The following is a 16,164-nucleotide window of genomic DNA, read 5'->3' as shown; positions in this document are numbered from 1 at the left end:
AGAAGCTGTCTTGTCGTGGACATAATCGGCAGACAAGTCACACAAGCAGCGGCCTTGTGGTGGTTAAAGCCTAGATTAAAGCAAATCACTACGGCCGACGGCCTCGTATGCTTCTTCCGGCACGTGCAGTTTGACGTAACGGAAGCTCTCGCCTTCGCCGAACCAAATTCCAACTTTTCCTTGCAGATTTTGGTCATACATACACCCTCCCAAGAAACCGATCCGAAGCGTTGAACCGTTGATGCATCGGCGAAGTTGCGCGTGCGGCGTGCCCATACCGGCAGATTTCGCCACCCTCATCTAGATAGCACACATCGTCTTGCTATAAAATGAGGTATCAGAGAAAGCTCCTGCAGCTCCACCAGAATTCAGAACCTAATTAACCTGTGTGTGAGTCCTCTGAACTTTTTCGCGGTCCTCCTGTTGCCTTCTTCAGTTCTTCCTTCGTCCTACTCCGAATTACCAAGCAGAAACCACGTCACAGCGCTCGCAACCAATGGAGGAGGCCGTGGAGGACATCGTCATCGCCGGCGCGGGCCTCGCCGGCCTCGCCACGGCGCTCGGGTTACACAGGCAAGCACGCTAGCTACTCCGATTCCCTGCACAATTCAACAATCTGACCGACCGGTCTTGTAAGCGGCCGTTGCTGTCCAATGGCCAGTCTAGAAGCATGCATGTATATGCCGAGCTGACGGACGGGCTGGTGGTCTCGTCTCTCGTGTCGTGCAGGAAGGGGGTGAGGTGCCTGGTGCTGGAATCGTCGCCGGCGCTGCGCGCGTCGGGGTTCGCGTTCACGACGTGGACCAACGCCTTCCGCGCCCTCGACGCCCTCGGCGTTGGGGACAAGATCCGGGAGCACCATCTGCTCCACGAGCGGTGAGCAAACAATCATATTCATATTCATATCTTCCTTCGTTGCCGCTTCTAGCCTTCCTAGTTCTTTTTTTTTATTGATTTTCAGCCTTCCTAGTTCCTAGTAGTATTGGTAGTGGTACTCTACTCTAGGTCCAGTAGCAGCCGTAGGTCGTCGTCACTTGTCAGTAAGGTTTAAAATTTTCGGCTATAGCTATTTGAGGTTGATCAAGCTATTTGCGTTTACGTAGAACTTAGCGGCTAAAGCCTGCTATTGCACCATTTAACCTCCGCTATAGCTGTTTTAAAGGTCACCCGCTAAATACCTTTGGTCGTCGATGGATGTGGCAAAATGGCAACGAACCTGTGCTTGTTCCTTTGTGGGCTCTCCTGGGCTACACAACCTTGGGCTTTATTGAGACGGACATAACCTTGGGCTTTATTGAGCCGGGCTACATAACATTACTACGAGTACAAGTCGAGCCCCATTTTCTTGGCAGCTCATTAACTAGCCCATTCCTGAAACTATAAATGGCAAGACCACCTGCCCACTTCACTTGTCTTACTTTTTTTTTGTTTTTGACGATGACAGGATGATTGCCTTCTCTGCAGCTACTGGTGAAGCTGCTACAGAAGTAAGCTTAAAGATTCAGGGCAAAAGGTAGTTAAAACTTTCAATCTGAGTATGCTTCACTCGGTTCTGTACTTCTGTGTGTGCATAATCTTACAACTACTACGAGCAGATAACTGACCAATTTCTGTACAATTTTACTGTGACATTCGCATCACACCAGCGGGCCACAGGAAATCCGGTGCGTGAAGCGGGACTTCCTGCTGCAGACGCTCGCGAACGAGCTGCCCGAGGGCACCATCAGGTACTCGTCCAAGGTTGCGGCCATGGAGGAAGACGGCAGCGTGAAGACCCTGCACTTGGCAGATGGTTCCATCATAAAGGCCAAGGTCGTGATAGGGTGCGACGGCGTGAACTCGGTGGTGGCGAAATGGCTGGGCCTGCCGAAGCCGGTCCTCTCGGGCCGCTGGGCCACCAGGGGCCTCGCCGAGTACCCGGCGGGCCACGGCTTCGGCCCCGAGATCCTGCAGTTCATCGGCCACGGCTTCCGCTTCGGCGTAGTGCCCTGCTCCGACACCTCCGTCTACTGGGGCTACACCTGGTGCCCTTCCCCGGCAGACGGGGACGCCGAGGAGAGCGTGGCCAAGATGCGGAGCCACGTGGTGGCCAAGCTGCGGGGCGCCAAGATCCCGGCGGAGGCGCTGGAGGTGATCGAGCGGAGCGAGATGAACGACGTGGCGTCGTCGCCGCTGCGGTTCCGGTCCCCGCTGGCGCTGGTCCGCGGCAGCATCAGCCGGGGCGGCGTGTGCGTGGCGGGCGACGCGCTGCACCCGATGACGCCGGAGCTCGGGCAGGGCGGGTGCGCCGCGCTCGAGGACGGCGTCGTCCTGGCCCGGTGCCTGGGCGAGGCCTTCGCCGTCGCCCGCTTCGGCAGCCACGACCAGGATCAGGAGGGGCGGGTCGTCAAGGCGGCGCTGGAGAAGTACGCGGAGGCGAGGCGGTGGCGCAGCATCCAGCTGATCACTGCCGCCTACGTCGTCGGCTTCATCCAGCAGAGCAACAACGCCGTGGTCAGGTTCGTCAGGGACAGGTTCCTGGCTGGACTGCTGGCCAAGACGCTAGTCGCCATGGCGGACTACGACTGTGGCACGCTATGATTCTGCCCGCCTCCATGAAATAAAATAAAAACGGTGAAGAATCACAAGCAGTTTGCCCTTTGCCGTGCCAAGTGTGAAGAACCCTTGGTCTTTATCGTTAGCCGACAAAGAACATATGCATGCGTGCATCATGCATGGCGCCATGGCCTCGTCAGCGTGGATCCAACAATGGCTCTGCTGGCCTCTATGGGCCTCTGAGTCTCTGACCCAGGGAAAAAATGGTTGCAAAAACCAGCTTGTATGTACATTTCAACTTCACTTGACCGTACCGCAAAACTTGTAGCACGATTCATCATAGGCACAATGTGTCCCCGACAGAGAAGAGGTGACCTGGACATTCACGGTAGAGCTAGACACGCTCAAGCAGATATTACTGTTAGAATTTAATAAACCAGTCTGTAATTGCCCCGGCCAGTAGTTTCAAGAAAGATAGAGTTCATGGATAAATCTATTAATCTGGGATCACGTACCTAATAGAAATTGCTTGCTCTTGCTCTTTCTAATCTGTTCAAATTCTAGATATTTTTATCTATCCACTTGTGAGTTGTAATACACTTGTGAGAAAAAAAAAGGTAATGTACTCCCTAAGAACGTTTTATGGATAGCCCCTAAACTATTTTTTTTTCTGCTCAATCTACCACTCTGGAACTTTCAGTTAGTCCAATGTAATCTTTACTAATTAAGATTTGTCCCTCTGTTTCTCCATGCGCAGTTGATTTTTTAAGTTCAAAATTTGTAGGGGGGCAGAGAACATTGTAATTTATCTTAAAACGCATTATGAAATTTCATCATTATTTTTTATAGCTTAGATATCTAATAATGGCAAAATTATATGAAAAATAATAATGAAAATTCATCATAAGTTATGATATTCTCTATCACTATAAAAAATTTAAACTTGGAGCTCAACTTTGTACATGGAGAATTAAAAAAAAGACAAAATCTTATTAAGTGGTAGAATTGAACATTTAAAAGAACTGGAGGTGTAAATGCAACACAAGATTAGTCCGGAGGGTTATCTGGACATTTTTCTGTGGTGTGTGTAGGGGGGTAATTTTTCTCTCCCAATACTTCTTTAGTTACCCAATTATTCTATATATTTTTTCCATCCCTAATATAGTTTTTCGCTTTTGCATCACACCTGCATATGTGTTTAAAATGCTTTTGCATCCCCAATACTTCTTTAGTTACCAAATGAGCCGGTCACATTGCACACGCCCTAAAGCGTATTGTCTTTATTATTTTTACTTAATTCTTTCAACAAAGAATCTATTATTTGTTTACTGGTCACTAAATTAAACGAGGATAATTTAGGGGACAAGGTTTCATTAGCTAGTAAGAGCATCTTCAGTATGGACCCTGTTTGACCTTACTCTATTCTTTCGTGCCAAACAAAAATATATATAAATCCAATATGGTCCCGACTTAAGTCCCTACTTTATGGAGCCCCAAATCTTCCCCCTCAGCCGCCCCATCTGATCTAAGGGGTGCGCAGGGAGCTCCCTACTTCTTCATGAGATATTTTTCCCTACACCAACTCACCCCTGCGTCTATTTTTTCATCTCGACTATCACCCGCGCTGGCGCTCTATTCCCCTCCCCTGGTGCAGCTCCCCCCAGCGAAGCGCCTTGACCCAGCGCACAGTCCCGTCTTTATCGGCGAGACCCATTCAATGTGTGCTCTTATCCTGCCGACGAGTGCTCGACACCCCCTCCCCCGGCAACTCCCCTCCTCGTGCCTCAATGCTACTCGCATGGCCGAATGACGAATATGTTTCATATGAGAGTTTCGATTGGAATGATCCGAGGGCCCTGATTTAAGGGGGAGTAGATGCAAATAAAACAGAACCTCAAGAGTAAGGGAACCCTCAAATCAAAAGTTGGGGGCTTGATTTGAGAGTTCCTGATGGAGTTGCTCTAAGAAGCACTAAATTACTTAGGTCTTGTTTGCATCCATGGGACTAATAACTAGCTGACTAATTTTTTGCCCCTAAAGGATCCAAACAGATGGTCTAATCTTCACAGGTATTCAATCTACAATACTTCTGTGCAAGAACATTTTCAGGAAGGAGAGTTTGCTCAAGTTACGCTAAGAGCAAAGTTAAAACATAAACCCTTCATTAGTCAATGGCTAGAAGCATATGTGTAATCTTGTTTATTTCCTTTTGTAGCTTTCTTTGTTTCTTGAACTGGTTTTGGATGTATCCTCTTGTGTTTTAATAAATCTTCAGTAGGGGGCAATCCCTCCTGTTCTATAAAAAAACTGGCATAGAAGCCTATGAAGTGATGGTGCCAGATAGCAAGTGAATATGAGAAAAATACGAAGTACAATGGGAGAAAAGTAGTACCATATAATAATAATGAAAAACTTTGGTAGCGGTTGCAACTTGAAGCTATAGTGAACATGTACATAGTCTTTCTTCCCCTATATATTTTACTCTATATGTTCTAAATTATAGGTCATTCTGGCTTATCTAAACACATAGAGTTTACCGTATATGTACGAATTATAATTTGAAATGAAAGGAGTACCATGAATACGCACTATCAGGTAAAAACTGCAAACAATGTTTTTCTCTCACATATTCGGCTTGTTCGACTTCTTTTTTCAGCCGGAACAGTATTTTTCTCTCACAATAATTCAGCCGGAACAGTGTTTTTCAGCCAGTTTCAGCCAAATTACGGACCAGCAATGGGCCAAAAGGAGTACAACACACCCTTTTCAAAGTACAAAAGTAGAGCCTGATTTGCAACCTGCGAGAGCGAGGGCCCTAAATGCTCTGTCGATCAACTTGCATAGCTCAATAGCTGCATGTGGTAAACGCGCTGTGGACCTCTTAATCCCAATCCCAGCAGTCATCTCATCTCTCGTCAGACACACATGCAACACACTGTTGGTTGATGAATACGCTACGTCTGGTGCTCAAACACAGCACTCCTTTTGGTGTTTTCAAGGACCATGTCCGTGACAAGGAGGTGACACAAATATCCTGTTGTAGTTTGACGTGTCACAGTTCACATCTATGCCTGAATTCTGAAAACACTTGGCGGCTGCCTCGAACTCTCAAGATATCAAACTGAATTACTGAAAGGAAGTTCAATTCTCGTATGAAACGGGAAGAGTTCACCGTTTCGAAATGGAGCCTCAGATTTACAGCAATTAGTAAAGGAAAAAGTCCATATTACTTCCTCCAAGTTTGGCCTATGTCCAAATAACCCCTGAACTAACCTTTGATTCAATTTACTCCCTCCAACTATTTAAGTCGGTGCAACCAACACCTTAAAGAGATTTTTCTTTTTTGTTTCTCTTTGTACAAATTATATTTTAGTTTCAAATTTTGTGAGGTGATAAAGGACATTATGTTTTGTGTTAGAAAAATGCACTATGATTTTTCATCATTATGTTTTATACGATATTGTATCTCTAGTGTTAATTTTATTATTAAATTTCCTAAGCTATCAAAATAGTGGCAAAAGGTTAAGATATATTTTTCTAACATAACTTATGACGTTCTCTATCATATCACAAAAGTTGATATTAAGACTCAACTAATACGTGGAAAAGCAAAAATAACCAATCATGTTAAGGGGTAAACTAGACAGACTGAAATAGTTAGAGGGAATAAATTGAACCAAATATAAGTTATGGACTTATGCCAAATCTGAGGGGAGTAATTTGGACTTTTTTTCATTAGTAAACAATACATCGACAGGTAGAACGAGGTAGGGTGTCATCAATTAGGTGATATATGGACTGACGACTCTATGTATCAGCGATTCTGAACACGTATCATCGCAACTCACGCCCTGTCTTGCCGGCCAAGCCCTGACGACGACGAGGAGCCACCGCCGCCACCGCCAGTGCCACCGCCTTGATGGCCGAAACCCCCTCTGCCTCCCATTGCCATGTGATGCTGCTGATGTTGCTGCTGCTGTGGCGGCGGCGGCGGCGTCTGCTGCTGCTGTTGCGGCGAGCCGTACATGGGCTGCCCCATCATCATCATCATGCCGGCAGCGCCGGGCGCGCCGTACCCGGCGTACCCGCCGGCATTGGCGGCGCCTCTGGGCACCTCGCCCTGCTGCTGCGGGGCGGCGGAGCCCGAGGCGCCGGCGGACGCGGCGGCCCTCTCGCCCTCGATCTCGCGGAACTTGTGGAGGTAGTGCTTGAGCGGCTCGACGTAGTCCTCGAAGCCGAGCGTGGTCATGGCCCAGAGCAGGTCGTCGCCGTTGATGGTCTTGCGCTTCTCGCGCTGGCACTTGTCGGAGGCCTCCCCCGTGATGAAGGAGATGAACTCGGAGACGCACTCTTGCACCGTCTCCTTGGCGTCCTTGCTGATCTTGGCGTTGGCCGGCAGCGCCTTCTTCATGATCCGGCTCACGTTGGCGATCGGCAGGAACCGGTCCTGCTCCCGCGGCGACGACAGCTCGCCGCCCGCGTTGCTCGGCCCGCCGGAGTCGTTGTCCGAGTCCGGCATCGCTGGCTGGCCGAGCCTGCCGTCCCTCCCTGGATGCTGGAGCTCCCTCCTCCTCTAGTCCTCTGCCTCAGCTCAAGGCCACCGAGGAAGCTGATGATGCTGATGGATGACACCACCTGGGATGGATGCGAGAGGAGAACAGGAGCGACGAAAAGGAGGGAGGGAAATTTGGCGAGAGTGTGTTGACAAAGAGATTTGGATTTGAAGCTGGAGGAGAAGAGAAGAGCGAGCAAGAGCAATGGAGGGTTGTGGGGAATAGGCGGGTCCGTCGGATCGCGCGGATAAGAACGCATCCAGCTGTGAAGGTGGTGCGCCTCTTGCCGTTCGTTTGCTGATAAGTGTGTGCCACCTGGCGATTCCGCCTCCGTGGATGCGCGCCACGTAGGATCCATCCAGGCCGTCGCAGTGGGCCCGGGAACACGTGGGACGGCGCCTGGTCCGTGAGGTGCGCAAGTGGCCCGGTTTGCCACCTAGGACACTGCACTAAGTGCAGGTGAGACTGAGAGCGCCCACCACCACCACCAGAAGATGAATCGAGGAAACAGGAAAGCACCCAAAAAAAAACCATTCGGGTTTCTGATGCAGATTGAATTATAAAGCTCAATTTACTACACAAGGTAATGTTTGTTGTTTGGAAACACGTCCTGCTCTGAATTTCTTGGTTCCAACATACAACAGGGTAACTGGATACACTATTCCAGTTTCCAGTAGTCTAGCGCTATACACATCAAGCTAGACCCGGCATAATTTACAACAAACAATCTGGCCATCTCTAGGTTCTAGCTGACTAACCTAACCATTCCTTCAGGCCAGACCTTACACTTCCCATGACTCTGCATAATAAGCTACAGTATCATACAAGAGTTAGGGCATCAGTGACAATCTCTCACGTGGGACCCTACATCAACTCTCTTACAATCTACATAAGCGGGATCCTATTCGAACTCTCTTACAATCTACATCCATCTCATCACGCTGGGCTTCCTTCAGCTGTGCCATCGCTGTTGCCTTTCACATCAACATCAGTCTTTCCATTCTCGGCAGTACCATTCTTGCTTGAATTGGCATCATCAACTTTGGTGTTTTCATTGTGCTCAGCATCTTCAGCCTTATTATTGCTGCCACCGTCTGCTTGACTTTGTTCCGCATTTATATCGCTTTCTTTTGCTTCGCCGTCTCCATCACCATGGATTTCTACATTTGCACTGTTCTCATTATGGTTACCTTCATGAGCTTTGTCATCTTCTGTGTGTTCTACACGTTCATTATTTCCATGATTGACAGACTCTTCAGCTTCACAACAGTTGACAGCTTCTGCATTGCTACCAACATTCCCAATCTTAATTTTTTCATTTCTACCATCTTCAGTGTCGTCTTCTCCATTGCTAGCGCCTTTCACATTGCCATCTTTTGACCCTTCTAGGGTTTCAACATCGTTGTTCTTCATCATCTCAGCCTCAACATTGTTTGAATCTTGTAGTTGTGAGGTACAATCACTGTTTGCAATGGGTGAAAGTGCAACCTTTTCACCATTGCCATCCTTAGTTATGTTTGTATTCTTTGCATCAGTGTCAGCTTTGTGGCCTTCTGAACCTTCAGCAGCATAACAGCTGTTTCTCTTGAAAGCAGACTCCACAGAAGCCCCACCACCAATACATGTTTTGTTAGTACTGTCATTTGCATTCTTTAGACTGCCTTTAGTGTTGCTATCTCGACCAGCTTGAAGTACATTTTGCCTGTTGATACCCGATTCAACTGTTTGAACTTGTGCCATCTCCTTGGCAGCTTGCTCAGCTCTAGCCTTTGCCTCTGCTGCTTCCGACTCTTCCAATTCCTTCTTCTCTGCCTCGTCTGCTAGCCTAAAGAGCTCCTCTTCTATAAGGCACCTTATTAATGGCTTTCTCTCAAACAGATCCTTGCCAAAGTATTTGTCTGAAGATATGAAAGCAAGTCAGAAAGCTCAACCAGCTAAAAAGCAATGAACGTTCAGGCTTCATAGATGCCTTCACATCAAAACACGACCAAACATATCTGCAAGGATCAGATATAGAAGGCCTCTGGAAAGGTAAGCAATGACATACCGACTTCTTTTACAACATCTCCAAAGGTCATCTGAAAAAGGCGAACAGAAAAGAAACAGACAAATGTTAACTATAGGATGAATATCACAAAACAATTATTGTATCTTATAACTCAACAACACAACATGCAAGTTAAAGATAAATGATGTACAATGTATCTCACCGTGGCAAAGTCCGCGGTATCCAAGATAAGAAAGACAGCTTCCCTCAGCTCATCCTTACTTGGTTTGATTGCCTGTTTTCGAGGTTTTGTGTCTCCTTTAGACTCCTGTTTACCTTCAATGGAAAAAGAATACAGCGTTTTCACAATGAGGAACTAGTGGTCATCCAACCTGTTAGAAGATCATTAAGCTTTCATAATCATGTAAGAAAAAAGATATCGTAGGAACACCTAAGCAACCAGTTGATCACAAGAGGCAGTGGTGGGTGGTGTTGAAGAATGGTTTCAAGTTTCATTCTCCTTCAAACAAAAAATACACAGTTTTTCCTTCTACCTCAGCAAAACTAGCTATTACTTGAAAGTTTAAACCGGTCTATAGTTAAAACCAATTCTGTTGAAGTTCTGTAGTCAATATAATATAAGTACTATCAACTACACAATCCTTTGTTAGGCAAGCACACAGATTACTGTATTTATGTTGCTCATGTGTATCTTTCTCTAAAAAAGTACTTTCCAGGCCATGCACTTGAATTATTTCATACATTTGAATGTTCTTGATTTGTACAAGCTCTTTTACTCTAACCTAATAATTCATATCCATAAACATTTGATTATGAACCCCTGTATCAAATGAAGCACTTAAACTCCACTCTACATGAATGATCCTTTCTGGAATAAGTATACACCATATAAATCTCTTTGTAGTTATAGTAGTAGTTTAGTAAAGAACTTTTGCAGATTCTTCTGGGCTCTAAACATTGTTGTCTGACTTTGAAGGATGCTGTGGAACATGTTCTAGTTTCTTTGTTACCAATTCAGAAATAAAAAGATTAATTTACTACAGGTCTCTTAATAAAAAAATTGATCAAGAAGAGAGAAATTCCCTTGATCACCACACCATTAGTGCCTCTGCTATAGGTCCCTCGGTGGATGGATAAAGTATAGGTGGTCAGTTACACCACCACATTATAAAGTTATCTAGGGTACCTTTTCCAGCCACAATAGCAATAAATCAATAAAAACCAGTCCAAGCAAATATTATTCAATGCGCATTCCTGAATATTAAACATAGCTTTCTTTGTTTTAAGTGTTTTATCCACATGTAGATAAACAGCACATGCAGGCACAGGTGCATAAGTAGCAGCAAGTCATCCAGAAGCATACCACACAATTTGACTTTGCAATCTTCCTTAGGAGTTGCTTTTTTCTTGGTTATATAAGACATTTTCCTTTTTAAAGCCTTCACGTCAGTACTGTCACCCGCAGCAGCTGTAACAAACTTTGTAGGTGGTGTGATTATTATTACTTGTTCATCTGTAGGAATTGGCGCTTCGCTGAGTGATGCTCCATCTAAATTCTCTGACACAGAGTCATTTATCCTCTCAGAAGGCTCAAAGTTGGTCTGTTCATTTGGGAATCCATTCTTACTATCAGCACATGAATATTTGTTGTCCATCAAATCACAGTCAGAATGTTTTCCTCTATCCTCCACACCCTTCCTCTCGTCTGCTTCCTCTTCACCTTCTCGTTTCTTTTTCTGGGTAGTCCAAAATAAATAATTATATAAAGTAAAAGTAATTTATGCTAAGGAAAAGGCTGGAAGATTTTGCAGACCATGCTATATATAAAACCCTAATAATCATAATATCTTCAAATAAATTAGGAACTTTTGTGATGCTAAGGAAAAGGCTGGAAGCATACAAACATAATTCTAAACGAATGTGTAAAGACAGTTTACCTTTGAAGGTTTACCAGTAGACAAATTTTCATCTTCTTTTACACGCCTTCTTTTCTTGAATTTCTACAATAGACAAGACACATGAAAAAGAATTACAGCACCAATGATGATAGGGCAGTAGCTTAAGTTACGAAGTTAAAACAACAACATCTGCTATCATTTCTAGATAAGTGTTCTAAAAAATTGTTATGGCCAAAGTAAGCTGCAGTTTAGGACCTTATCAGAGTTTATGCCATCACCAGAACAGTGATCCTTAATGAATTCCATCAGATACAATACCAGTTCCTCCTGAAAAAGAAACAAAATTGTTTTGTAATGTGCACCATCAGGCAGGTGAGAATAGAAAATTCAAGTTTTAAGCTGGACCAACCTTCCTATTAGCTCTTGAGCCAATGACATCAAATGAACGACACAGTTCGATTAGCGTATCTCTTTTACAGCTCTTGAGCTTCTCCAGTAGCTCTGCCCGTGATTTTTCCTGTTATCAAGTCAATACCATTTCCAGTATCAAAGATGCTGTAACACAATAATAGACAAGAAAACACACTGATTCAGTACCACCAAGCTGTTACCAAATCACAACATACCTCTTGATCGTGACAATCATGCTCAATGAGTTGGAGAATTTGCTCTCTTAAGTCAGTTACCTGGTACGGTTAACCAAACTAGGAGTTATTCCATAGGATTGAAGACAATCTACAACCATCTAACTCGATCCACATTTAGCAAACAAATATACTGCATGCTCAATTCCTAGATTTGGTTCAGTGCTACAATAAAGAAGCATATCCATCTAATTCACAGCTTCAGCATCTGTTTATACCATGCCAGTGAGAATCATTAAGACAGTGATTAGTTTTTACATGCTGAGGGAACAATTAGGTGCTTCCAGTGATGGCCCAAGCATCACTAATCTATCAATGCTTAAATAAGTGCAGAAAGTTGCATCAATACAGCTATCAGTTAGCATGTCATGGGCACCTACTCAATGAATGAGCCAGACCGTGTTTCAGTGGCTGGTAAAGTTTCCTTCGCCTAAAAGACCAAACAATTAGCATGCATACATGAGGAACAAGCTAATGCGCCTTGTGGGAGTTGCTAGTCTATCTTTAACTTCTTAATGTTTTTCATGCAATTACGCAAATGCAGTACATTAACGAGATGTGAACGCCAAGGCCCTCCAAGGCCATGGAACTGAGCAGTCCATATAAATGGTTGAATCTGATTCAAATAAAGACAAACCACAGCTCACAAGTAAGGAAATTCAGCTTGACATCTCTGTACCAGCAAAAAACCCACCGATTCTTTCTCAACGAAGACCCAATTAGGCTGCTTCATCATCTTAGTCTCTGAAGCAACCTACAAAATGGCAAAGAAAACATAGCAACCATCAGGGGCGGACCAGTAAAGGACATGAGTGTACACATGTACACACTATAATTTCTGCAAGGCAATCGAAGTTAGTAGCTATAATGCATGCATATACACCTGTAATTAGGTCAGATCCGAACACAAATAGTAAGATAGGGTTTGGGTGCACGGTTTCGCACAACTGGCAGGGAAGGAGGGCGTACCTGGTGGTGCTCGACGCCGGCGAAGGGGCCGAAGAAGACCTGGGCACCTGGCGGAGGCGGCAGCGACGGCCCCTCAGGCGTCCCCACGACAGAGAGAGAGAGCGCACGCTGTGGTGGTGATTGGAAGAAGAGAAGGCAGGTTGCGGGTCCGGGTAGGGCCTGCCTGAGTCGCCGTCGATCTGACTTGTCGCGCTGCCTGTCGTCTGCTCCGCCCGGCGAAGCTCACCGTGCCGTCAATCCCGGATAAGGCTCGCCTAGGCCAGCTGCTCCAGCCTCCAGGCGCCGTCGGAGCTCGGCCTTGCGCGGGCAAGGTCGGCCAGCGGCACGCTCGAGAGTCGAGACAGTGCGGAGGGGAGCGGACTGCGGGAGGAGACACCGGGGAAGGGGAGGGATAGTATTTAACTATTTACCGTTGGCACTCCACTTACGACTCGACCTTGTAGAATTGCCACGTAAACCGTTTTTTTTTCGAAAACCCGCCACGTAAACCGTTAACATTGTACTACCTGGCTCTGAGTGAGAAAATGGAATTTTGACCTCTTGGCAAGTGGCTTTCGCTAAAATACCATCGAGTCTGTGGCCTTTGCTGGAATGCTTCCACGAAACGGGTGCACAACACTATTCTGCCATTTCACGATTTTAAATAACTTTAAAAAAATTTCAGCCCAATTTTTTTTACATGCTCTGACCGTTTGACCCCTACCTCCATTACCTTATCCCCTCGTCCCCTTTCTCCCCACTAGGAACTGAAGTCTCTCCGTCTCTGTCTCACCTGGCGGGGAGATCTCTCGGCCGGGAGCACGACGCCGGCGGCCGCCGCCCCCGGGCCGCTGCTCCCCAGGCGCGTCCTCTACCCAAGCGCCCACGCCCCCATGGCTCCCTGCCCGTGCCGGCCCCAGGGGAGCAGCAGCACGTGGCATAGTGCGTCGAGGAGGCGTCGCGTCCATCACCTTGCTCACCACGTCGTCCTCTAGCGGGTCAACCGACACTGCTGGCGGTTCCGTATCTCCTTGACCATCCTCCTTCGTGGTGCCTCTTCCTTGGCCTCATCCTCCACTGCGGTGATCTCCGAGGCTAACCCGTACGACGACGTGGACGTCGGGGACGAGTAGAACGAGTTTGATGTGCTCACGGCCATCACCGTCACGCGCCTTGCAGTGGTCCTCACGGACTTGGCGGCCGCCGGAGGCATAGCGCACAGCACGGCCTGCCGCGCCACCTCAACGGACGGTGGCGCAGATGCCGTCGTGCTGATGGCCGCCTTGAGCGTGGAGTTAGGGATGAGGGTGTCCGCGTCCCCTACCTCGACGCCCGAGGTCAGAAACGCGAGCTCTGCGCAGAGCTCGGTGGCGCGCTTGGGGCGTGCTCCCGACCGGTGAGAGAAGAGAGACGGGAAATATGAGACGGAGGTACCGTCCGTGACAAGAGAGAGAACGAGAAGATAAGGTTGATGGAGGTAAGGGTAAAACGGTCAAAGCAAGTGTAAATTTGGGCTGAAAAGATTTCCAAAATTTTTAAAAGCGTGAAATGGCAAAATAGCGTTGAGTACATGTTTCATAAAGGCATTCTAGCGAAGCCCACGAACTCGATGGCATTTTAGCAAAATCCACTTGGGATGAGGACAAAATCCCCATTTTCTCCCTCTGAGTCCTTAAAAAGATGCACCCGCACTCTCGGGTTATTCAAAGTTTTACTAAATATATATAGATAAAATATTAATGCTTTTAACACTAATAAGTACACTATGAGATTATATCTCAGGGCAGATCTAAACAATGGCGAATCCAGCTCGAGAAATGACCTAGGGCGGACTCATACTCTAAAATTTTAGCTACCAACGACAATTTTCATGTTTTGGGCAAAAAATTAGAACAATCAACAAGAATCAAGATGCTACCTTATAATAATGGAATTATCAATGATAGATGTTAGACAAATGAAGTAAGGAACCAGTCATTTCCAACTTCGGCCCTGTTTGCTTGAACTTATCAGCCATGGTACAGTGTTTTTCTCTCACAACAAATCAGTGGACATTACTTTTCAGCCTAGCTTTTCAGCGAAACGAACAGGCCCCCTTCTTTAACTCCACCACCCACAACGGCTTCATCTGCTCCCCCATCCATCACCAAAATTACCAAATCACCAAAACCAAATGACCAAAATCCAAAATCCCAGCAGTAGCAGCCCTACAGGCAGAGGCAGGAGCCTGACTATTTAAGGGTCGGCCAGCTGGGGCTAGCCTCCTAGTTGGTGGCCAAGCGCCAGCGGCTGCCGACTGGGGACTGGGGAAGAGGCGGCACCACAGCAACCACCTGGGTCATGGGAGCTTTAGCTGCTCGCTATTGGCTGGCGACGAGCGGCAGCGGCTTGGGTGGCTGGGTGGGGCGCGCAGCGAGGCGCCGTAGTGGAGGTGGCCGGCGGTGAGTGGCGAGCGGCGAGGAAGGTAGAGCTGCGGAGGCAACGAGTAGAGCGGGGAGTCTCGCAGTCGAGTGAGCGACGTACGGCCTACCCTAACTGCACACGGGCCACCTGAACTACTGTCGGGCCTGGGCTAGGCCAATGTGTGTGTGACCGTGGCCCATGATGCATGACGCCGCCCTCTGCCCTCTGCCTCTCCCTCGTAGAAAGAAAAAGCACCGCGCTGCGCGCCATGATTCCGCCATCTTCTGTTCAGACTCCGGTGGCCTCCAGGGGTGGGTATATGGTGCCTGGCCCAGGGGACCTAGGGCGGATGCTCTAGCTCACCCTAGTGGTGGCTCCACCTCTAGATCTAATAATACCTATTTGATGTTCTAAATATTTATGTTTTTGGTAATGCTCCTATCAGGGTGTCAGTTCGGACCCGCCTCGCGCCGTGCGCCCCTACGCCTTGCGCCTCGCATGATCACACATGACCCACTTCACGCTGCGTGCCGCACACCACGCCCGTGACTGCGAAGTTCGCACCTTGCACCGCGCGTTGCCTGCGCCGCATCAACTAGCTTCCATTGGGTGACAGCAAATAAATGAGCACATGGTGCAACCGTATGTTTCATGTGTTTTAGATGTGTGTTGCATATGTTTCATCAGAATGTTGCAAAAGTAGATCTGGTGTTGCATATGTTGCAATGGTTATACGCGTATGTTTTAAATGTTTTAGTTGTTTAAAACGTATGTTGCAAGTGTTTTATCTAGATATTGCATATATTGTAGTGGCTATACATGCATGTTGCAAGTGTTTATTCCAAAGTTTCACCTATTTCATACCAATGTTACAAAAGTGTTTTATCTGTATGTTGCATATTGTTGGTGTTTTATAAACCGGACTAGTAAATTTATACGATTGTCGTGCTGCTCTAGAAAGACGATGGTTGCATCCAAAAGATAGGAGGATTTATACTGGTTTAGGCCAGAGCCCTACGTCTAGTCTCAAAGATAATCGAGTGCGTGTTTCTCACTTGAATGCTCTGAAGTTCTTACAATGGGGAGTGCAAGAATGGTGAAAGAGATAGGAGACATGGAGCTAGGAGACGGGCTATCCAAAGGAAAGCTTCAGGAGCCCTTCTATGGTGTAAGAA

At 46.9% G+C, this 16,164-nt stretch overlaps 3 protein-coding genes across 3 annotated transcripts; 1 reads left to right on the top strand and 2 right to left on the bottom strand.

Moving 5' to 3' along the window:
* The first annotated feature begins 145 nt into the window (after nucleotides 1-145).
* LOC136542435 (monooxygenase 2-like) lies at nucleotides 146-2,627 on the top strand. Its single transcript, XM_066534866.1, has 4 exons — nucleotides 146-573; nucleotides 730-876; nucleotides 1,445-1,513; nucleotides 1,647-2,627. Exons 1-4 carry the CDS (start codon nucleotides 497-499, stop codon nucleotides 2,578-2,580), a joined length of 1,227 nt encoding a protein of 408 aa, XP_066390963.1. The 5' UTR covers nucleotides 146-496; the 3' UTR covers nucleotides 2,581-2,627.
* A 2,628-nt stretch (nucleotides 2,628-5,255) lies between these two features.
* On the bottom strand, nucleotides 5,256-7,299 carry LOC136495625 (nuclear transcription factor Y subunit B-8-like). The gene has a single exon (XM_066491508.1). It carries the CDS (start codon nucleotides 7,052-7,054, stop codon nucleotides 6,380-6,382), a length of 675 nt encoding a protein of 224 aa, XP_066347605.1. The 5' UTR covers nucleotides 7,055-7,299; the 3' UTR covers nucleotides 5,256-6,379.
* A 400-nt stretch (nucleotides 7,300-7,699) lies between these two features.
* Nucleotides 7,700-12,990, bottom strand: LOC136495616 (DEK domain-containing chromatin-associated protein 4-like). Its single transcript, XM_066491502.1, has 10 exons — nucleotides 12,608-12,990; nucleotides 12,333-12,392; nucleotides 11,621-11,680; nucleotides 11,404-11,511; nucleotides 11,250-11,321; nucleotides 11,034-11,096; nucleotides 10,460-10,832; nucleotides 9,299-9,411; nucleotides 9,136-9,166; nucleotides 7,700-8,986 (listed from the first exon to the last, which is right to left on the bottom strand). The coding sequence occupies exons 2-10, from the start codon at nucleotides 12,372-12,374 to the stop codon at nucleotides 8,025-8,027; spliced, it is 1,824 nt and encodes a 607-aa protein (XP_066347599.1). The 5' UTR covers nucleotides 12,375-12,392; nucleotides 12,608-12,990; the 3' UTR covers nucleotides 7,700-8,024.
* Nucleotides 12,991-16,164: the final 3,174 nt, after the last annotated feature.

This window comes from Miscanthus floridulus, chromosome 1 (genome assembly GCF_019320115.1).
Source record: "Miscanthus floridulus cultivar M001 chromosome 1, ASM1932011v1, whole genome shotgun sequence".
NCBI classification, from domain to species: Eukaryota; Viridiplantae; Streptophyta; class Magnoliopsida; order Poales; family Poaceae; genus Miscanthus; species Miscanthus floridulus.
This window is presented reverse-complemented; position numbering and strand designations above follow the sequence as displayed.